The sequence below is a fragment of the Clinocottus analis genome, unplaced genomic scaffold, assembly GCF_023055335.1.
Source record: "Clinocottus analis isolate CAN_PGR_092001 unplaced genomic scaffold, fCliAna1.0.p SCAF_1, whole genome shotgun sequence".
In the NCBI taxonomy this organism is placed as follows: Eukaryota; Metazoa; Chordata; class Actinopteri; order Perciformes; family Cottidae; genus Clinocottus; species Clinocottus analis.
Genome location: NW_027175820.1, coordinates 18,258,915 through 18,282,915, shown reverse-complemented (window position 1 = coordinate 18,282,915; position 24,001 = coordinate 18,258,915). Strand labels below are relative to the sequence as shown.

Below are 24,001 nucleotides of genomic sequence, written 5' to 3'. Positions count from 1 at the left end.
AATTTGCTTTAATCAGACACCTGGGAAATGCATCCATCCCATTTCATTTCATCAGCTCAAATCAATCTCATATCAGCATTAAATGAAAACGCTGACACAGGACATCTGGGCGGACAAGATATTATTACAAAAGGGAACTCCTTCATTACTGCCTTTTATGATTGGCTGTCTTTCTTCTTCATTGTGTGGGCAATATAGAGCATTTACTCCTACGTGTTGTAAATCCCTATGGGAGAAAAAAAAAAACTGAAGGAGGCTGTATTTAAAAGCACAAATCATTTATCTAAAATTGGAATGTAAGAAATTACTGAGTAGATGTCACATCAAAAGCTGCATACAACTTTGAAACTTGCAGTGTTCATTACAGTGTCACAAGTAGCGGCTCCGCTGTGTACGTGTAAACTGCGGATAATGTATAACCACTGTATAGCCATATGTGAGTGGTTAAAGCTTGTGGGTTTTTCTCCTGCTCTATCTTTGTATGTTGGCGAATGTGGGGATGCTGCTGGTATCAGTGATGCTGAGAGCGCTGCACGAGGCGAGTCTTTGTCTGCTCTGGGAAGGCAGGGCTCCAGCTGGCTCCAGCTATGTGCAAAAGTCAGTGGGTCCCTCAGTGCAGGAGGCGAGCTGGTTGATTGATTGGGATGAACACCCTCACCCCCCCCCCCTCCCTTTCTTTCCCACCTCCTCCTCCTTTTGCCTGCTCAGGAGCACATGTGCCTCTCCTACTCTCCTTTTTTTTTTCTGCAGACCTGCTTTATTACACACACGCATTCATGCAGTCAAGAATACTCATCTGTATCTGTGCATGTGTATACACAAAGGTGCATGCTCTCACTTGAGGTGCATTTCTTCTGCTCTCTCTCTCTCTCTCTCTCTCTCTCTCTCTCTCTCTCTCTCTCTCTCTCTCTCTCTCTCTCTCTCTCTCTCTCACACACACACACACACACACACACACACACATGAGAGAGAACTAAAAACACACGAGGATGTGTGGACCCCACATCGCATGAAAGACTGAGTGCAGATGTTGCATGATGAGAAGGTTTGAAACATGTGTATCTGGATGCGGCGCGTGCTCATTAAAACGACCAGTGTCTGCAACGTTGGGTTCACGCGGGGCAACACATTTGCAGTCATTACAGATAACTGCTTATAGCCAGAATATTATCCACACTTGGTTTCGCTCTCTCTGAGGGATCCATAACGAATTGATCATTCCAGACAGACAGACACAGAGAGAGACAGAGAGAGAGAGAGAGAGAGAGAGAGAGAGAGAGAGAGAGAGAGAGAGAGAGAGAGAGAGAGAGAGAGAGAGAGAGAGAGAGGGGAACATGTTTTTTGACATATTTTGGTATTGCATGTGTTCCTACAGACGCAACCGCTTCATATGGATTTCCCCGAAGTCTTCGCGGAAAGCATGGAGTTGAACAAAAAGAAGGCAGAAGGGGTGTGTTAGAAATCACCGGCAGCTTTTCAGGACTCCGGCGACGACCAGCCAGCCAGCCAGCCAGCCAGCCAGCCAGTGTCTGGTGGACGTGCGTGTGCGCGCGCCCGCGCGTGTGTGTGTGTGTGCGTGAGTGCGTGGACCAGCAGCCGACAACACACACTTAACATTCGTTCGCAACATGGCGTTGAAGCGCCGAGAGACACGACGGCTCTCCCCCTGACTAATGCAAGCGTATTAGGGAAGCCAGGGGCCGGTTCGCCAAAGAGACCGAAACATTCTCAGAGTCCTTTACGCACCGGCGGAGGAGACAATAGCGGATTCCAGCATATGCATGTCCGCTATAACGGGATCGCTGCTCGGAGCCTATAGACGGACGCTGCTACCCTCACTGGTGGAAATCAAAGGCTGTACATGGCGGTGGAGAGCACAATTTGGCTGTTCTGTCTTCTTTCGCTGTGTTGTGGTCCATCCAAGCAAGGTAGAGCGCTCACTTTCATTATCTGCATGGGTTTTGTGTGTGTGTGCGCGCGCGTGTGTGTGTGTGTGTTTGTGTGTGTGTGTGTGTGTGTGTGCATGTGCGAAGCAGCGGGCCACTCGTATTCCCCTGAAGTGCAGTTATACTCCGAACACAAGTGGGCTGTGATAAAACAGATAGGAGAGTGCGGTATCCCCTCCGCGTTCCGTGTTTCACCTCATGTGGCCTCTCCGGTTCGTGTGAGGTCCTCTGTGCTTTTTACTTCCCGGGTGTCTCTGTCACTGGACGCGCTGTGTGGCTCACGAACTGCCCGATGAGCAGCCCCACAGGGCGGCCACCGGGCTCTGAAGCGGCCGGGGGAACTTTACGATCTAACATGGGATGGGGCTTATTATAAAGACATGTGGGCTCGGCCGATAAGAGTGGAAGTAGCCCGTTCTTAACATGCGCCTTTTGCGCTGCCAATATTAAAAACAAATCGGAACTTGTTTTTCTTCTTCTTCTTCTTCTTCTTCCTCTCTCTCTCTCTCTCTCTCTCTCTCTCTCGCTCTCTCTCTCTCTCTCTCTCTCATGGGACGTCTGGTGTGTTTTATAGCCTCTGGCTCGGGAAAGTTGCGCGAGAAGATTTGGTGGAAAGAGTCATTGTGTCATCTAAAAGGACCTCGGAGCACAACGTGTGAGTGAGAGCTGCTGGTGAAAGATGCACGGCGGCACTTTTATTTCACCAGACATTGCGGTGGCTCCTGCGAGTGGATGCGTGCTGGTACGAGGCGAAAGTCTGGCCACACAGGCGACGACTAGTGGTGGAAAGGACCGACCACGGGATTTACATGACAAAGACCTGGGTGAAATATCAGTAGCGGGCCGCTTTATACAGCTGACTGCTGTCCAGGAATTGAGATAACACATTAAATTGGTGAACCTGTCATGGGTTTATTATTTTTTTTTAAAACCTTTTGGTCATTGAGGACCCCCATACACATGTTTGACCCCATGTTATGACATCCTGTATGACAGGAGTCTCACGAAACAAATTCCCTTTATTGTCCTTGTAGATCTGTATGTGAATTAAGACTTACTTAAATGTAGGTAAACGCATTAGGAGGTTGGTATGTATTTGTGAAGAGCCTAGCCTGAGGAGCAGGCTGTGTGTGTGTGTGTGTGTGTGTGTGTGTGTGTGTGTGTGTGTGTGTGTGTGTGTGTTTGAGAAAGAGATTGCACAACACAGAAGTCTGAGGAAGAGGTGGCATTGATGTTCAGGCTGTGCAAATGGTTGACTTTAATAACTCCTGGAAACATACACAACTGTCCATGCTGCCTCACAGTTTGAATTACACCTACAACAGGAAATCAATCAATAACTATTTGGATCATTTGTTATTTGCTTCAGTCTTTTTTTTAAAGCAAAAATGACAAACGCTCTGTGGCTCCAACTTCTCAGACGTGCCTATTTGCCACAAGTTGCCACATTGGTTTCTGACATATCATTTATATATCAATCGGTGGATGAATCAATTATAAAATGATGGTTAGTTGCATCCCCACTTTGCATATAGCCCCAAATGAAGTGAACTGGAATCAAGTCATCTTTGACTTAAAATCGTAACATTTCATTATCTAAGACGAGATGAAAATTGAGTTACTTTTGACTATCCGGGTTACCTTTCACTATACCTGTCTACAATTTCTTATGGAATATTGTATAGATCATGCAAATAATACAGAATATTTTTGGAAAGTTTTTTAAGTGCATGGTTTTGGCTGTTGTATTCATTGTCACGTATTTGTTGTGTAGCAAATGGGCTACTATTGCATTTCGTTCAGCAACCCTGAATGCGATGCATATGAATTTCCCCTCATTCCTTAAAGATGTATACTGTACTGTTGTGCTGTGAGGGGGTGTTGCCTCCCTTCCTTTAACACATAAACACACAGATAAAAGAGCAAACTTTGCTTACCACAGCACTTTGTCTCACTCATCAGCCAACAGGGTTGTGTTTAGTGAAATCCATTCTGTGTCGGTTTAGTGTGTACTGCATTATTTAAGTTGTTTCACTGAGTACTTTATCCTTCTCTTGTGTCTAGAGATTTCCTGCATGTAGTTTTGCTTGCCGCTGCAACTCGAGTATGACACTCTGCAGTAATTTCGCGACCAGCACCATGATGAGAAATAAAGGAATATCGTGCACAAGAATTGATGTGGTGGTGAAAAGTCAAACGTGACGGAATTAATATATCAGAAACCCGAAAGTACTTTTGCACATCCGTGGAGACATCACTTCCCTCTGATATATACTGTAATTGTATCAGGAGTCCCATTATTCATTGTTCAATTATGCATATAAAGGACTTAAAAGGGAGGCAACTAGAGGTATGCCTCCTTGACTTCCATCTGATATAATGGTAGAAGGTCAGAGGATACAATTTATATAGAGTTAGATTACCATGCCCAGCAGACTCCAGCAGAGACTATAAGAAATTACTCCCCTTGAGATCCTCCTGACAGGAGAGTGAGTGCCACACTGGGGGCGATCACATCTAGATGATGAAATCTCATGCAGGTAAATGGCGGTTGTGATGGAGGTTGTCTGTGATAAGGGTGAAGAGGAAATTGATTTATTTGCCCCGTGAGATTCATCATTGAAAGTTGGTTTCAAACTATTTTGACGCTTTGTCGCCATCTGAAAAGCCTGGGAACCTATGGAACATCTCAATTATAAAAATGACTAAAAGAACATCAAAGAAACTATCGACGAACATCCGTTTAGACCTTCAAGAATTGTCATCTAAACGTGCCTTACTTCGGAGGAGAGGCCACATGTGTATCTCTCTGCAAACACTGACTGCAGTGTCAGGCATGTAGTACCACTAACACATTACTGTGCGTTGTCATCAGTCATCAAGACCAGTAGACAACAGTCAGAAAGGGTGTGCGCATGTGTCTCTGTGTTGGCGTTCTGTTGGGTTTAGAAAGTGGAGCATGAATGTTGTGGTTGTTGGTAGTTGTGGGAACTGAGGCTGGCGGGTGGGGGCGGGGGGTGATTCTGGGACATGGATGAATTAGCGCTCGCCGGTGGGGCAAACTTGAGGGAAAGGGCCATTGCTACATCCACAAACAAAGGGCTTGTTTAGTCCATTCTGAAGATCAAATGAAAGTATGTCAACTTCACTTAACGTATCACAAGCAAATGAATGAAACAAAAGGGCCTGAGTGTCTGTGTGTTCACAGCAGTGGCGCTCCCAATAATGTTCCACAGGGGTGACAGATGGGGCCCCTGATCATCTTAGGGCAGCGCAACAAAATCAGTAGAGAGACGTATTGTTTTGCTGTTGTAACAATGTCCTCATGAGGGTTAAGGAATAGCATACTGGATACTCATTTTACAGTTATTGTTACTACAATTTGAGTTCCACTACAATCCTGTATTAATCTGTCCTGCATCTGTATGTGTTGGACGTTTCATTGTTTTATAGGCTGGTTGTCCCGAAGAATACAAAAGTACAGCTTTAATTCAAGGAGCGCATTGATTCTATGGACAAAACCATTACTGGGAACGAGCCTACTGCATCTCTAGAAACACCACACAGAAAGCTCCCATATTTTGCTGATGCGGCGCGTGAGAGGGCTGTGTCTCCTCCTTTGCCCCCATCACTCCCCCCCCCATTGGCGCCGCCACTCGTTTACGCTCCGTAGTTATTAATGGGCATGATAAAAGAAAACATCTGCAACACTCTGAGACTTTATGAGCAAATTAATCTGATTATTGCAGCGCCTTTGACCTTTTTATATGAACAAGAAAATTGTCAACACGGCAACAGTTGCAAGAGGAGGCATACCTTCTACACTGACTGACAATGTCACAAGATCATTTTTCATTAATACACCCAATTACTGTTTGCTGTTTGCATTAACATTCTCACAGTCTCATTAACTCTGTGTACCAGCAACTGTGGATTGAGCTTACATGATGCTCTTCTGCGCTATCCAGCTGCTGCAGTTGCACAGTTGGGATGCAACTTCCAGTCTCCTGTAATTCCGCTGCAGCAGCGTAGGTTGATATACATTGATTTAAAGGAAAAGTACTTCCCATTAATTTCTTTCCCCGTACCAAGTGCCCTCCATATTTTTAGCTGCTTATTCTGCATTTCGATGGGATGATGAAACCACTGCGCCTGCAGGAAAGCAGTCAGCAGATACAGCGGGTACATACAAAAGCCACATGGAAAGGCACTTAGCTGCCCATATGCACGTTGAAGCTCACGTCCCAGGTGGTATCATAGATTAAACACACTCAACCAGGAAGAAGAAACTAAGCTGAAGCATTTTTTAAGAGCAGTTTGATGAAAACAACGCCAATGCTTTTAAATCTTAAGCATGGGCCAAGGTTGAAATGCATTAATATGAACGAAAATAGAGTGAGTGTAGAGCTCTTATTTTGAAGTACTTGAGCACAGCAAGCAACTAACAATTGCTAACAATTAGACTACCAATGCTTGTGGCTTTCTCACCTATATCACGGCCGATTAAATCATGGTCAGGGCAGATGAAGACTTGTTGTCTTTCACTTCAGGGACAATGGGAACAAGTTGTGAACACAATATTGACATAATTCAATTCATTTCAGTATATTTTGTAGAGGCCAAAATCACAAATTCCAAATTTGCCTGTGAGGTAGTAGTGAAGCAACATAATCATTAGGTCGTGATTCTGTCCAGCCAATGAATGTACGTTCAATAGTCACTCTGTTTTTGCTCCGTTTTTGGTCTCTACCAGCTCCTGAGGGAATTATATGCCTTTAGAGGCTAAACGCTTCAGTATGTTTACCAGCGAGTCCCTAACTGTGTTTTTCTGCCATCTGATATTGAGCATGCAGCCTATTGCACCCAATAGAAATAGAGTCTAATTGCTTCTAAGGTCGGACTTGACAGAAATATTTATCCAGCAAAGTGCTGGGATTAAAATCAACTTCTCTACTCTTTGTCCTTTTCACCAGAAAAACCTTTTTACTGCATAGCTGCTAACATGTTGCAGGGTTTTAAGAAGCCAGAATAAGTCTTTTGCAACATTTTTATTGCCCTGATGGCGTTTTCTTCTGGCTGTGCATTTTATTTAATTGTGTTTTAAGCCCAAATTAAATCTTGTTCAGTTTTAGTTTCATTTTCATGTTGTAAAATCAAACTGAAGAAAATCCAAGCGCCTTTGTGGCCTGTGAATTGATGACTGAGGAGAAATGTGGAGTTTTATTAATGTGTCTCTGACTAATTATTTGTTTATCACAGCTTCCACCTCCCTGTATTAACTTGTAGTGTTACGCCTACACAGAAAAACAGTTATAATGTAGACTTTAGTGAGAAGATCATGTGTACTTTCTTGAAATCTATACATGAAAGTAAGATAAATCTGTCCAAATCACCAGCATTTGCTCCTGTGCTCTTATATAACCACACTGTTTGATGTTTTATTTTTAGCGTGCTTTAAAATCCCCTTAGACTACTTACTATCTAGTGTCATTTTGGCTCTAGGAGGAATTAAATGAGATTATTGTATCGTGAAATTGATGTATAACTCTACAACTAAACATGTAGCTCTACCGCTTAAGGCATAAACACAGCTATTCCTCCAATATTCTCAGGTCGTCTCAGCAGTTTGTTTCATACGCAGTTAATATTTCGACTGAACACTCGAGGAACACAGCTGTAAGAAACGTACTGCTGACTGACCTTGTGCAGTGCTAGGCATGGTGGTGGGAGGGCTATGTTTTTTGGAGTCAAACATTTATTCCACACGCTACACCAGGGCACCGTGGGGCAAAGTCCGCTCGCTAGCTTAAATATGGTCGAGATGTAAAGTTACACAATGGGTTACATTTTCGGCTTGACACAGTGTCTGATGATGACATTTTGGATCTCGTGAGATTGGTGTGTTACAAACAGTATCACGAAAAAGAAAGCCTGAACAAGGTAATTTGTCATGGGGTTTGAATGTTTCCACAAAATGCACAGCGTTTGCAGCACAACCAAGCATTCTTTTTTTAAATTTTTTTTATCAACTTTGCTTCTGTTTGCTTCCACTATGTTGCCTTCGAGCTGGAGACATCCAAACACTGCTGAAATGTGTGTGTTGATAAATATTTCATTGTTAGACAGTTCAGGGAAGATGCTAACACAAACCTGTGGGATAACGAGCGCTTACATTTTACTCATCATAGAAGCAGAGCATTTCAGTCGACGGTGGAGCAGGAGCGGTGTTCTTTTCTCTTATGTCGAACACTGTGTAACACACAGCAGAAACAAAGGTGCACGGACATCCCACATTTTAGTCCAACACCACATGTTTTATGTCGGTCCAATACTCCTGTCCATTGGCCTCTATCAGTCAGCCAAATGCGGAGAAGAAATTCTGGCTCAGAATTTAAAATGTCCTTTCCAGCTTGTGTTTTTGCTTTTGTTTCTGGCACTAGTTGCCTCGCCGCTGACTGCTTTTGTCTAATAATATGATTCTGTAGCGCCAGTCCACAAGGCATCAGCATACGCAAGGAGGTCAGCCTTCATTCAACAGCTTCAAATACTTGGTATCAAAGTGGTCTCAGGACTAGAAGGTCATGGGGTCCAGTTTTCAGTCAGATATGCATGCATATAGAAGCAGATGTCACTGTCTCTCACTGTGACTCACAAACAAACATAGAGCTGCAATCCAAACGACAAATAGATGTAAAAATAACCACAGAAAAAATGTCATATGGAACTGAATAAACAGCCTCTCTGGTAAGCTGAACTTCCTTATCCACTTTCAGAAGATGGAGTCCATGTTGGTCTCCCCCTTTCGGTCCCCTAAGAGTCGACCTCCATGTCTCCTCCTGAACTGTTGTTATCTGTAGGCTAATGTCGAGAGTGTGTTCAGCTCCACTTTGTTGTGTCTACACCAGAGGGCCAGCTGTTCAACCTCCCGTATAGTGGCAGCTACAGAATATTAAACATTGAATTTGTGGAGGGATGAATGCGCTCTGTTGAACCACTTGCATTAGCCTTTGTTACTGCTTCGTGCGTCTTATGTCAGTGTGTAACGGCTCTGAAGGGTAAAGTGTGGAGGAAAATACATTATACTCATTCTCACCTTCCGCTTAAGAGATCCCCTCCTTAATGACTTCAAGTAATTGCGTTTTGACTTTAATTGATGTAAGTGGAATACTTCTGTGAATTGTAATTTTAACGACTATGTTTTGTTAGCCTTGTTTGAACACAAAATGATTGCAGTCTTTCTGCGAGCATACAACTACCTCCAGAGACTTAAAGCCAGAGTTTGCTGGACGGCAGCGCCTGTGTAGAATAGCTCATTACGCATTAGCGGGAAATTAAGTGTGTGTTTGTTGAGGTACATTCACCCCCTGTGCTTGCCTGCTCGCCTGTGTGTATGCGTGGGTGTGTCAGCTGCGATTTGTGAGTGCATCTTGATCCCCTCCCCAGAGACTGCATGCTAAATTAGGATGCATATTATTTAAAGATGCCCTGGGCTGAGTTTCAGCTGGGTATATTTGTGCAGGGAATATGTTGATTTTTATGGTGCCCTGTGTGCACCTATTCATGCTGCCAGGGAGGGAATATTAAGCACAGAAGTGTTTGTATGAAAGGAGAGGAACTCTTGAGCGCGATTTTGTCTGCAATGAATTCAAATCATTTGCTCTCTTGGGATGTTCAAAGCGCTGTGTTGAATTTATTTTTTTTACATTTATTTTTTTTTATGAGTGAATACAACCACTTACAAAATATCGGAAAATAAAACCTTGTGAGCTAATGAGTTACATTTTGCACAAGTATAGACATAATGTACATGTATGTATGTATAACTAGCCTGTGTTGGATCTTTGGTAAAAAAAAAAAAAAACAAATATTTCCCCGACTCCAAAACATAGGACAGAGGTTAAAATAATATATTTAAAGACTATATACATTCCAAGTCCTGATTTTATTTTTCTCTTTTCATTTTCTGTTTTTTATTGCAAAATGATGTATTTAAAAAAAAATATAAACTATTTTTAGCTTCACAGGTTGTCTTTCTGCTTCACTAATGTCTTTTGGCATTCACATGTGGGTCTCAGTTATGGGAAAAGTCCCGTTTGACAGGAGGGTTGCAGAGCTGCTTCAATGGTGTTTGGAATTTGACTCTCAAGACAAGCTATGAGGGACAAGATGACATTATTAATAATATATTCTGGATTGCAATGTGCTGCTAAACAATCCTGCCATCTGAAGCAGAGTTGTGCTTTACCTTGGCCGGCTCACCGATGTCCAACTATTGTTACGAAAGTAGTGTGGCTTGCATTGCTCGCGAATGTCACATTTCAAAGTAAAAGTTTCACGTCAGCAGTTTGCACAAACACATGTGATGTAGGCGCACGCTCATCTTGAGCGTGCCTTCACACTCAAGATGCAATGTCACTGCATTTGCTCATGCTTGAGTCATAACAGAGAATTCTTCGCGGGACCTAAAGTTATGTTCTCCCATTGCAGATTTTGTTGCACCTCTATTGCGTAACGAGATCAAATGTTTCCAAGTATTTGGTCATTTGGCTGGCTGTTAAGTCTTTGATCCCAGGAGCACAAATAGATATTGCTGCAGCAATGACGCAACTTCGATGGATTTTGCTATTTCTTCCTGTTGGCTCACTAGGTCATTGAGGTTTGCCACATAGTGTAATTGATAACATTACATGTTGGATGGTCAGAGTATGGTCGCTGCTGTACGGTGGTATTCAGTATTTTATACAATATTGTATCGGAGCAAGCCAGCACTAAACGCAATCGACAGCCTAATAAAAACCGTATATGAATCCCAGCACTTGTTCTGCTCCCCTGACAGCGCTGGTAGTGTTGAACGTGATATTCATGTTGAAGCTGCAGAAATAATTTTGTGGAATGAGGTTACCGAACATCAAAGGGAGGCAGACAACCAGCTCCTTATGGTAGTGGTTACGCTGTCATTACACAAATTTGTTCAGGGATTTTTGAAGGAGCATTTAATCACTAATAAGTCAACTTATCACACTGGTAAGCTCTGTATACCTGGTTCAACTTGATGTCTCACTTTCTTGGGCTTTTATGATACCAGTGTAGCTTTATCTTTGTGTGTGTGTGTGTGTGCGCGTGTGTGTGTAAGAAGCAGCAGTCTGACGGCGCTCACTTGGTCAACTAACCTGCATTCACATTCCTTCCATTCCTCTGCTTGGTCACATGAGTGCAGAGGAGTTACACTAGAGCTGGCTATGCAGGTGGGAAGACATGGGCTATGCGTCTACCGATTTGTCGTTTAACTTTAGAGTCATGGTGTATTGATGAGTATGTACTGCAGAGGAAAAGGCAGTGGAGGAAATTGCAAGAGGAAGAGAGTCAAAAGAGGATTGCCTAACTTAGTGCTGCAGTAAATTGTATTTTAGTCCCTGGATTACTCGTATTTCATTTAACCGTCATATAATACACACATTTAGGAATCCCTGGAATAATTTGTGCTTTCATACTGAGTAGGCTCGCCCTTTGAATCTCATTTGGATGCAGTATATTCAGGAAAGATCACGGCACAGCTCTCTCACATCAGTGATGGAAAATGCAATTATTGTGATCCCCGTTGTGAGCATGATAATACTCCCTCATTGGAGTATGCCCTTCTTGAGTGCACCAGGTAGTGTCACATAGAAGTCTCATTCATCATTCTGACCTTGTGGGAGATGCTCAACCCTGACCCTTGCACATGAGCATAATAAAGTACATGTGCCTCACTTCAAAGAGCAGTGTTGAGTAAGAGGAGAATTTCTTTTCCCCCATATAATAGCTTCCAGTGTGTCCTTTTGTCCCGCGTTTCTCTCCACATCCTGGGAACCTTTGCATAACCAGTGTACCGTAGCATGAACCACTATCACCAGCAACAATGCCTGTAAATTCCTTGTGCTGCTGCATGAACAAATAGATTCTGATTTGGATCTCCAGTGTTACTCCCATGTTAGTTTTATTGTCTGCTTTGTTGACTCATGCAAGTGGGCCTGGCTCTTGACATGGCCATGTGGAGGCCCCATGCTGCTGGGAGGCCCCGTGTGCAGGAACACTCTGTGATTGGAGGAAGCCAGACTGGGATGAATGAGCACTGTACATAGAGCAGGAGGCACGAGGGACTGCACTGGAACGCCCCTCCTCTCTCTCATTCCCTACCCCTCGCTCTCCCTTTCTCCCCTCCTGTTGTTCACACACATTCAGTGGGACACAGGAGCCATGCTTGTCTCACCACAACCCAGCTTTTTTTTTTTTTTTCTCCATTCCACACTTTCATGCCATTTGTTATTCGCTGGCTTGGAGCAGAAAGTCACTGTATGATTGTGGTGATCGTAAATGTCAACTCAATGATTCATTACTCAATGCAAAACAGGAAAACTTTTCATATTAGATGTCGGCAAGTAGAGCTATCTAAGTAGCGTGAGGTACAAGGGCAGGTTGACAAATCATTACACAAGTTTGGTTACCATCGTCTGAAACAATGCAGAGTAATTTACTAAGCTAAGAGACCCAAAATCCACCGGTTCCAATTTCTCAAATGTGTTTTTTTTTTGCTGGATATCTCAGTCTTGTAAGAAAATTGGGATATTTTTTCAGTGGTCGGACAATCAATTTGAATTATGTATGTCAACATGTGCTTAAGAAATTGCTGATGGACATTTTTCACTTTTAGTTACTTTATCGACCTGTTGAATTAAAAACTCAGAGCATATCTAGCGCATACACACAGCTCTCCACATGGCAATGGCCGGGCCAGCGGCTCGCAGATAACGATGCTAACAGTGCTAACAGTGCTAGTGCTTACTTGGGAGGAGGGGGGTGACTCCCAGAGGTTTGGTGTTATGCTTCTGTGGCAATGTCTGGGGTTGAGACGGCTTTATCAGCTGTAACCATCCGTTTGAGGGATGTGCAGATCAGCAGCCGTGAATTAGCTAGAGAGGCACGCACATAGGATTGGAAAACAATGCGCAGAGAGACTTTTAATTACGACACACACAAAAAGGGAGAGTGACTTAATTATCTGCCCAGGTCAACATTATTGCAGTATTGTCTATAGTAAATAGTAAATATGTTTGATGCTGTGGTTATGCTCTGACTGTCGTATAGAAGACCTTTATAAAATATCAATAATGTGCTTCTGGGAGGTAATTAGATGCTGATAATTTAGATAAGTTTGTTTTTATGGTAAAGTAAAGATTTCCAATATTCCACTTTATCTGGACGACAGTGACAGAACGTACAAGAACGATGGTTCAAACTCTTTTCCGTAAGCAAGTTACATTAATATTGCACCCCTGTCAATACGTGTAAACTCAGTCAACTCGCTCTCCAAAGTCTGAATAAAACCTTTGATTCATTGTATGAGCTTTCTGAGAGGGAGTGTGTGTTCGTGGTTAAGATGACAGGGTGTGAGAAGAACCCTGCAGTATCGTCATGGGAGGAAACACAGCTTGAACAGTTAACACCTGACGCGGCAGCTGTTCAGATTGTGGAGTGACTCACTGCCTCACTGTGGATTCAGTGAAATCTTGAGCCCTGTGTAAAAAGCTTTGCTTAACGAGTAAACAAAGAGTTTTATTTGCCATCAGAGCAATTTCAGACTCATTAAGAGGATTGATTGTGTAGCACGCTTCAGACTCCTGGTGGCGCGCCGCGTTTATTCCTTTTCTTTTCAACATGGAGCGATATGAAGTCGACTTGATAAAATCCCAAACATTTAGTTCGTAGGAAAGCGCGTCCATCAGTGAGACTGGTCCTCGTTACCACACAGGCAACCTGAGAGCCCCCTGCTCCCTGCAGGGTTTATTCATCGCTATAGCTGCTTCTCTGCACAGATCTATCCAACTGTGGCTTCAAAATATCGATTAATTCAAACACCGGATAGTTTTAGGCCACGGGCATGTATAAGTGCCTGGGGTATTTTTTTCACGTTGTTGTTATCGATGTAAGGTGATTAAATTAGCAAACAAAGGCTGCGGCGAGACAACAGATGAGCACTAGGTGAGCTCGAGATCTGGATTGTGGCATCCATACACACACACACACACACGCACACACACACACAAGAGTTATCCTGCAGTAAGTGGCAGAGCGCTGTCATTCAGACCATCTGCCCTTGTCCACTCAGCCTAAGGTTTCATCCAGCGCATTGTGATGTCCTACAACGCTGTTTTACATGAGACAAGTGTACCTGCTACCTTGCGACATCATTCAGGAACAACTCGTAGCAATTATCTACTGCTGCTGTGTAAATTTAGCAGGAGGTACGAGGCAATCTGGTTATCACTGCTTTTGAGTGCTCCGGCGGCCCCTCTTCACGAAAAGCGCCTGTAATCACATTTCACTGCTCTCTTGTCAATTGAGTCTCGAGGCTGCCCCAATCTTATCTGCCCGGTTCAGTCCTGCATTTGATTCTTTAATTCTCTGGACCCGTCTCTTTGTTTAGTATCCTTTCTTTCCATCTCTTGTTTGTGACATCTTTCAGCCTATACATGGCGATTGGTAATGCTGCACTGTCGCAGGCCTACTTGTACCAGTTTTTATTCATGCTTCCCGTGTAGTTCTGTCCTTGGCAAAGTCGGTCTGTTGGTTGTTCTACCATTGCAGTTCAGAGGGCTGGACAATAATTTAATAATAATTGATCATCTTTCAATGAGATCATATTACGATTAAATCATATATTGATAATAACAAGCACTTAACTAAAATATCTCTGACACTTGAATAAGTAACTGAAAAAATATATGCAGCACTCGTTTGGACTCTTTAAACTGAGCCTCTTTGTTTGTGTGTCCAGAAAGGCCCGAGGTATTGTTGAGGCACTTCACTGTAGAAACCTGAGCCGTCTCTGTTGATATTGAGCAGGGCCGGTTAAAATATTCACTGTGCTGGGTCACTGTCCTCCTCCTCCTCCTCCTCCTCCTCTTCCTCCTCCTCCTTCTCCTTTTTCTCCTTCTGTTCTCCCAAACTTTTTGTGAAAAGCTGATCCATTAACTGAAATGGACCAGCGGAATAGTGTTGATGGTGTCAAGACTGCCCTTCTAACTTCTCTCTTCTGTCTTCTTCTCCATCTGAATGTGGGACAGGGAATGTGTATTTGTTTCTTTGTCTGTCTGTGCTTTTTGTCTCTTCTCTCTCTTGTGTATTTCATTAGGAATAAGGCTTCAAAACGATCTTTAATCAATCCATTAACTCACCTGATTTTTAGCGGGTGTTCGCGAAACGTGATTTAATCTTGAAAGGTCGTAGGGATCATATAACAAATGTATTCTTAATCCACATTACTGTTGTTCAAAAAAATATTAGAAATTAAGATACGTTGTTAAAATTGTCACTGATTGGCAACCGGCACACTGTAACATTTATTTGGGGTGTGTTTGCTCCTTTACCATCTGTGACAACAACGCTGGTATTATCTCCACCCTCTGAGTCTGTGAGATTCATCCTTACAAAATGTGTTCTTGGAGACACCTTCTGTAGCAGGAATACCACCGGAGAGGTTTACTGGGTCTATATATATATATATATGTCTGTCTGTTGGCACTGCAATAGTGTCACAACTGTGTAAGATGTAGTCACAGAACTTTACAGGTTGGAGGCCGAGCCCCCCCCCCCCCCCGCCCCTCTCCCATTTTAAGCCCTAGGCCTGATTTGGTGTTGTAGTTGCGGTGATCCCACCGCAAGACGGTCCCTCGTTGTTTTCCTGCTGTCCGTCGTGCTCTAATCTATACTCTCGGTTTTGAAAACCACTGTCCTCTGTAAGCAGTGAACCTCTCGGCGCAGTGCCGCCACAATCCTTTCACTAGAGCTCAGGGAAACCGCACAGCTGCTGCGAAATCCCAGACTGCTTCCTGTCAATTTGCAGCAGCTCAAAACAGTAAAATGGCAAAATGCCGCTGCCCGCCGTTTTCATTACTAGATATAATAGCCTTGAAACTTGAAATATGATGCGCTTACCATGCCTTTTATTAAGGATCACAGATCCTGTAACCTGACTTTACTGTTACACTAACTTTTTTAACAATTTGTTTTTTCATCTTACTCTATATTTTGTCATACCCTATTTATGTTTTCCTTTTTTCCCCCCCAATTTGCTTGTCCCTCCTCACAAGTCCACACCAGTTTGGTGAGACGTGATGGCTGAATGATCCCCACATCTCACCAACTGAAACCATTGGCAGTGAGCTGGGAAATGGCTGCTAACGTTTTAATGACTTAATGAGACCTAATTAGTTGAAATGAGAGTGCGAAAGAGAGGAGCCGGGGAGGTAATCTGTGTCAGTGTTTGTGTGTGCGCTTGCACAGTCTTTTTGGTCCTACAAGATTGTGAGTGTGATCTAGTCCTTCACCTGTATGTCTCTATATGTCTCTGTGTGTATGGGCTTTGGGTGCATATGTTGTCTTGTCTGTGTGTGTGTGTGTGTGTGTGTGTGTGTGTGTGTGTGTGTGTGTGTGTGTACGCGCCACAGTCTTTCTCAGCATTACCCAGGCTCTTCATCAGAAAGTGAACCCTCGGTCAAGCTTCATTTAATCAAGGAAAAAAATTCCATCTCCCATTAACTTAATTAATCCAACACTGGAGAAAGAGCTGAAAGAAACGTGTGTGTGTGTGTGTGTGTGTGTGTGTGTGTGTGTGTGTGTGTGTGTGTGTGTGTGCTAATGTACGTGTAAGTGAGAAAATTGTCCTTCAAAGCTGTGTTCATGAAGAGGTTTTTTAAATGGACAGTTACATTTATATTACCTGCATGTACAAATGACTTCATGGAAAATACATTTTAAGTGACTTGATATTGATTTATACTATTTGGCAGCGCTATGGACCCGGGCTTTAGACCGAGGGGAGAGGTGACGCCTTCCCGGCCGCGCAGGGTGCCGCCTCCCTACGGTGCGCCCAGTGTTTTGGTTTAATCAGCGACCCTGATCACTGCCAACTTACAGCCAAGTAGTAACGAAAGCTGTTGAAAATAGAGAGAGGACACATCGCTGTCCTCGTGAATGCCGCATTGTTCAGTTTTTCATCCCAGTGTCAAAACCTTCTCATACGGTCAAAACAATTTGGGTGGTTTCCAACAGGAGTAGGCGACTTTTTGAAAATCTGTGAATTCACAACGTCACTGCAGCGCTGCAAATCAATGAGGAAGACGTTTGTGATGTTGTAATGAGGCGACAACATGAATGGATAATTATTCTTTCAAACTAATCCGCGTGAAACTTTTAAAATGTATTGTGTCAATTATTTGCTAATTCTACTCCTTGAGTGTGCCTACTGTGTCGTACATATTGTGAGGCTGCCTGAGACTAATTTAATTTGATGGTCTTTTACTTATTACGTTCTAATTAACTTGATTAGTTCACATCTCTGTGTCCTTGATTGGTTGCATTTGGGCTGAAAAACCTGATTGCCTCTGATTGGTTAGTCCGCGCTGTGTATTTCCCCCTAAAGACAACATTACAAACGTCTTCCTCATTGAATCGCAGCGCTCCAATTACGTTTTCAATTAACAGATTTCAAACAGCCGCCAAGCAGCAAATTCCACCGCTCAGCTTATTACGCTCATTCGAGATGAGCTGCGCTTTGTCTGGAAAGTGTGGCGAGGGCAGGCGGCAGCAGCAGTTGAATAGAAACTTTGGCTACGTCGGACAGTTTTCACCTGCCTTCAAAGAATGCACAGGAAGTCAAAGAAACTGTTACATCCTGTTAGATCTGATCTGAAGGCTACTTGTAGTTTGGAGACCTCGTTCAGATTTATTCATGTATTTTATAATATAAATGATGTGGTACTTGCGTGTATCCTTTTAGATTGGAGATGAATAGCCAACAACCTAGCGTCAAGTATTACAATTGCACAAAAGAGGATTTTCTGTTTGTTGTCAAAACTAAGAGCCAATCAGCTTTCTGATCTGCCGACGAGCAGCTGTGGCGCCTGGCTCTAAAAACTGCGTCCACCTCGATCTTGCACGGTTATTGTTCATCGACCACGTGTTTGGGACGTCAGAGCACGTTGGGATCAAGTCGGTTACACATCTAACCGGCACGGATTGTGTGGTGATTGCCGGTGATCGATTCTGCGCAGGAGTGGCTCATCTTAAACGAGCCGATCGTGAGCCGATGTCTCTGATTGATATCGACGTGTGGAACATAACGTTATGGCACAGTTCCCTGGCTTCTCATCTACACATTGATATGAGTTCAAATCCTGTTTTGAATGAGTTCTTCGACGCGACACGTTTACCCAAAACAGAATCCAAAGACGATTACGTGTTTTTAACAGCTTCATTATTTTGAAGGACGGGCAATTCGCTCCCTTGTTGTTTAGACACAAGCGACGTCTGAAACATTGAATCCGTTGAATCCGGGATCCGGTATTTTGACCACAGACAGTATACGAGAAGGTTTTTACACTGTAATGCAAAACTAAACGACGCGGCATTCACGAGGACAGCTATGTGCTCTTTTTCTATTTTCGACAACTGTCATAAACTACGACAACCGCAGACGCATTCGGCGCCACAGCGACTCTGACGGCCGGTGTCATTTTCCATAATGAGTGTTGCATTACAAGCCTTCCGCTCTTTTCTGTGGAAATCCGAACCTTACAAAATGTGGTTAATCAGTTTTAATGACTGATTGTCTGGCGATAGCAATGTGCTTTCCAACGCTGAGACAAGAGGGATGAATTAAATAATACGATGATGTCAAACTAACATGTAGAGCTGAAATACGTTTCATTTGAAATGTCAAGTTAAGGACCTGAAATATCCATATACATTGGTTTTCAGATGAAAAAAAAAAAGGGTTTGGGGGTTCAGTAACTCTTATTTGTTGTCTTTTCACAAAGATCGATAAACCTCCACACTCACACAGACTCATTTCATCTGACAGAGGGTGACTGGCGACCAAAACATCTCTGCTTTCACCGCCAGTGTATATGTGTTCAGTTGAAGTCTGACCGCAGTAATTGACACTGCACTGCACAGAAGGGCAAATAAACCACCACCATGTTTGTTTGTAGAGGAGGTCAGACAATAAGAGTACGTATGTGATGTTTTTCTTACTGTACTGTATCTAAGCATCGGATAATGTATACTGTGTGAAGTCTACTGTAAGTATAGGGCATCCTAGAGCTATTATTGACCCTTACTTTTCCCGGCTTTACCTTATCCAACGAATGCCATCCAGCCTGCCATCTATAATTAACTAACGTCTCAGTCATGTTTTGAAGTTTTCAGTTCTTTTTTTTTATCTCCCATCGCCAATTCCCTCTTGATCTGTCCTTTTTTTTTTCATTAATTCTCTTTTCTCTTAAGATCTTTCACTGTTTTCTTTCCCCCTTCCATCATCTTGTTCTTCAAAGAACTGAATGTTCAAATTGTGGGTGAAAAACACAGAAACCAACTGTATCCGTTAGAAACAGAAATATAAAGAAAAGAGAAACTGCAGGTAGTGTGTTACAACATACTCAGCTCGACCATGAATGCATGCACTCATTTGCAACTTCCTTTTCAAACTTTTGCTTGGTAATATTTCGCATGGGGACATGACTGTGGTCTTGTCACTTTTTGAGTGCAGTTTATGTAGCACTCTGCTCATCTCACACCAGCTCATCAACCTCTCACTGCAGGACTTCCCCTCTCTCTCACAGACTTTAATGTCCTGCTGATGACATACAAATCCCATCAATACCGCGGCACTCTATTCATTTTCAGAGCTCCTCTTCCTCTTCCTCCTCTTCCGAGCCTGGCTCTTCTCTTTCCCCAAAACACCCTGCCTCTGGAAGGCAGTACCTCCATCCATCTGCGCTAGCAACACTATTGATTATATTGAAGTTATGCTATAAAATGACAAATTGCCAAACGCTGAAATTGGAAAAAGTATACAAAAATAGTCAAACATGACAAACGACCACAGATGTGTGAATAGTTGGATTTTGACGAAGAAGAAAAGGGCGATATCTAATTCATAGTGTAGCTGTCATTGTGTTCACAGGCCAATCAAATGGCTGGAGAGGTTTGCAGAGAGGTTCTGTATATGTTTCCACCTAAATCGACAACAATCAGTCCAAGCCTAGAATGTTCTTCATCATTCATGACTTTGCCATTTATCCTCTTCAGCGCAGACGTTAGATGCCCCCAGAGAAATGTGAATATTTTCTTTCATTTTTTACCCAGCAGACCTCAAACATAATAAGTCTCCCTTCACCCCCAGATTCTTCAATTACGGCTGAAATGCACAGTGTAGCATTTCTACACGGGTCTCCATCTACACTTACCTATTTCTAAGCTCCCATTTTTAGCTAAGCTTTCCTAAAAATGTTCGAGCAGCCCGCATGCAAACAATATATCTAAGACATTCCAATGTATTCTTACTTAAGGTCTTACATGACATATTGCTGTCAGCCAACGCTGGCCATGAATCCATTCTCCTCCTGGATGTGAGCACACTGCTTTGCAGTGGTTTGGGTCCCACCTCAAAAAAAAATGCATGTGTTCAGTTGGTTTTGCTGATTCCAAGCAGGCTGCAAACGGTGTTCACTGTGAGGCGCACCAATTAGGTTTCTGGATCCAGTACTCTTTCCTACATACAGTACATGCTCCCTCTTGGCCAATTTATACTTAGATATAATATCCGTTTTCGACACTCAGATCTACAGCTGTGAGCCTGTCTGCTAAACTGTGATGTCACACAATATCCTGCTGGTAAACACCCAGAAATCTTGTTCTCTGTTTTCTTCTCTTTTTCTTATCCAAATCTCAGTTTATCCAAACTATGTCAAATCAATGGTTAAATCCTGTTTTCCTCATCGGAAACATTTAGACCATTTGTAAAACATTCCTCTCCTGAAACATGATCTAATTTCAACAATCCTGGCTACCAGTGCTTTTAGAGTTGACGTCGAGATGTTTTTGATAGCTTGCAAATCTCTGAGAGTTATTTAACAGATCTCGTTTTGCCCTGTATCTATTCCCGCACCCTGATAGCTTCTGTTGCATCGTTTCTTGTGGTTCCAAGGTCAAAATTCATAAAGGCAATAGAGCCTTTGCAGCCAGTGCATTTAAACCTTGTAATCAAATGCCTGAGGAGACCAGGGCTGCACACTGTCTTGTCTTTTAAATCCCTTTCACGGAGCTTGTTTTTTCATAATTGCATTTCTTTTTTGTCTTTTGACATTTTAATTCATTTTACTCCGTGGTTTATTATGTATTTTGTTTGTTTTGTTCACTATACATACAGTATATATTAATTGTAAAACACTTTGTTATTGTTTGATTGTAACAGTGCTACGTAAATGTTTGGTGATTCCTAAAAATTGGAACAAAAAAACTTTGCTAAACTTAACTTAACCTACACGATTGCAGGTGCTGAGCAGAGTTAACACACTTTTCTGTCTTTGTCCCACACAGCAAAGCCTGTTTCGGTGGAGCTGAGCTGCGGGGCTGGGCCCAGCCATGTAGTGTTGGAGTCAGGTTTGCCCCTGCTGCTGGACTGCAACCTCGGAGCCAGTGAGGCACCTTTCAATATCACCTGGCTGCAGGATGGCCGGCCTCTGCCTTTGGAGGGGGGTGACTTCCTGCAGTATTTGGCCAACGGATCCCTCCTCCTGCTGCCGACCTCGAGGGATGGCCGGCCTCCCCTTGGCGTGGAGGGGGGCTACAGCTGTGTGAGTGCCAGTGCACTTGGAGCCCTGACCAGCCGGACTGTCAATGTTCTCCTAGCAAGTATGTATCCAGCAGATGCGTCTGCATGTGCTGCAGTTCGTATTGATTAGTGAGAAAGAATGAAAACCAAACCGTGCATGCTTCAAGTGTAGGGCCTTGATTTAGCTGGAAGTGCAAAATTACGTAATACACGTTGTTTTTTTCCCCTGTCTTTATGTCGCCTTGATACATTGGGGATTTGTCCAGCGTGTGTCCAGAACCCAAAGGTTCCAAACTCCAAGTGTAGAAAATCCATGGACAAATAGATGAATGGTTTAACAATCTCTCATTGGCAGTGGATCAGAACTGAAACTATTCGTAATTAAATAAATCAATTAGTTGACCAAAATAATTATTCACAACACTTCTGAAAGTGTATGTATATTTATCTATATATATATATATCAGTGGCGGGCCGTGGTTTCAGACTGAGGCCTTCAATGAATCCTGGTTTAATGGTTCTAACTTTTTTTCTTCTATAATTGTACATTGCATATCTTTGTGTTTTTTTTACTCTTGGTTGGGCAAAAGAAGACATTTGGAGATGTCTTTTTATTTTATTGAAAGTAACACTAAAGTGGAAGCTCATGAGTTTAGATTACAGCATGAAACAAAGACGAGGGATACGAGATAAAGTAGCTAATATTATCAAGGTACTCCATCCTAAAACATTTGATCGTAACATATGAACATGTAAACATATGCACGGCTACACTATTGCCATGTATGACTGTGTCAGTGCATGTCGAGGCAGTCAAAATGTTTCAAATTGCAAGAAGAGGTATGTTGCAGTGTCACTGATGTCATGAGAAAATGTTTGTTTGATTCATTCATCCATTTAAAGCATTTCATTGGGTACACACACACACACACACACACACAGAAGTGTGATTGAAATTTCCTTGCAGGGGTGGAGATGAACTTGGTTCTCCTCTGCCTCAGATTGGAGACTTATCCTCCAGCGTTAACAAGTGTCCTGGGAACATGAACACTTTTAATCAACAGTCACAGAGCAAAGGAGGTAATGTGAGTAGAAGTGAACATGAAGATGCGGGTGTGAGGGGTGAGATCCCCCCCCTCCCCTCCCCGCCTCCAAGGAGGCCTCTTTCTATGAGGCCTCTTTCTATCTCACTCTTAAGTGGCAGTCTTTATTTAGTCATTAGCTTTGTGTAAAATGAGACAGTATCCTTTGTGGATGCCCCTGCTTTTGTCAGCTGTCACATGCCTATTTATGAGGATCTCTTGTTTGAGGGACAATAAGGACTAAAGGAGCGGGAGGAGGGATGTGGGTTGAATGAGGAAAAGGCGGAAAAGGCTGAAGAGAGTTTGCGGTTATCGTGAAAGGAAAGTCTGGTGAGACCATTAAGAATGACCTTCAGTTTGCGTGTGTGCATACTCACATAGACGTGTGCATGGCTTTTGAATTAAATCAGTGACGAGAGCCCATGAGATAGATGTGGCCAGTGTGCGAGGGGGTCGAGGCCAACCCGCCGCGACATTGACATTGAACGGACGTTCTCATTTCCTACTGCGCCTTCGCCTGTAAATGTAGCAGAGATCACATCTGTGCAAACACATTACGAAACCCACCTGCTCCGGCGTCCTCGTCGCAGTAGATGATGCATGTGGCCTTGCCAGAAACATGTGAATGTGTGGCAAAGGGAGAGACGCAGTGAAAGAGACCGGCCCCAGACTCAGTCTTCTCTCGACACTATGCCAGAGGCGGCATACAGTTTGCACATTACATTTTCCAAACACATCCTCTTGTAAATGATGATGCGGGGGGGGGGGGGGGGGGGGAAGAAAGCCGCTTTTAATGTTAAGTAGACCAATTAACCTTTCTCATTATGAGACTGCTGAGGTGAATGTCAACATTCCCTAATTCAGCTTTTGCAACTCATTACAGTCAAATAGGTGATGTCATAATCGTAAAAAGTGTGCTCTTTCCTCCATACAAAGAAGCTATGTGTACTTAATGCATCGATGTTTTTGATCTTTCTTTACAAAGGGCATTGTAGAACATTTTCCTTTTTTATTTCAAGCGTCAGAGAGTCATTATTTGCGCACGGCTTTTGTGCACTTATCTTGGGGTTTTCATTCCAGTGTACCTCTGCCTCTATTTCCATCGCACATGGTTTTAGTAAATTCTTTATATTTATGCATACAATCTTCATTGGACTCAAAATGTCCAACTCTATGCAGCCATTCCGACACGCATGCCAAAAGTGTTAGAATTGAGCACCTTTATAAATAAAAAAGATCAGTGTACTGTAAATGGGAAATAAATATTTCATAGCACTCTTTCCCATTTCCTATTTGCTATTACGAATATCTGTTGAGGC

The 24,001-nt window shown here is 43.0% G+C and overlaps 1 protein-coding gene across 3 annotated transcripts in view; it reads left to right on the top strand.

Moving 5' to 3' along the window:
- Positions 1 to 1,588: 1,588 nt before the first annotated feature.
- igdcc4 (immunoglobulin superfamily, DCC subclass, member 4) overlaps positions 1,589 to 24,001 on the top strand; it is a 48,203-nt gene continuing 25,790 nt past the window's right edge. For all 3 annotated transcript variants that reach the window (XM_068601052.1, XM_068600973.1, XM_068600889.1), the window contains exons 1-2: positions 1,589 to 1,928; positions 21,366 to 21,680. In XM_068601052.1, coding sequence (XP_068457153.1) covers positions 1,862 to 1,928; positions 21,366 to 21,680 — 382 coding nt within the window. In that variant the 5' untranslated portion in view covers positions 1,589 to 1,861. The remainder of the gene's footprint in view (positions 1,929 to 21,365; positions 21,681 to 24,001) is intronic.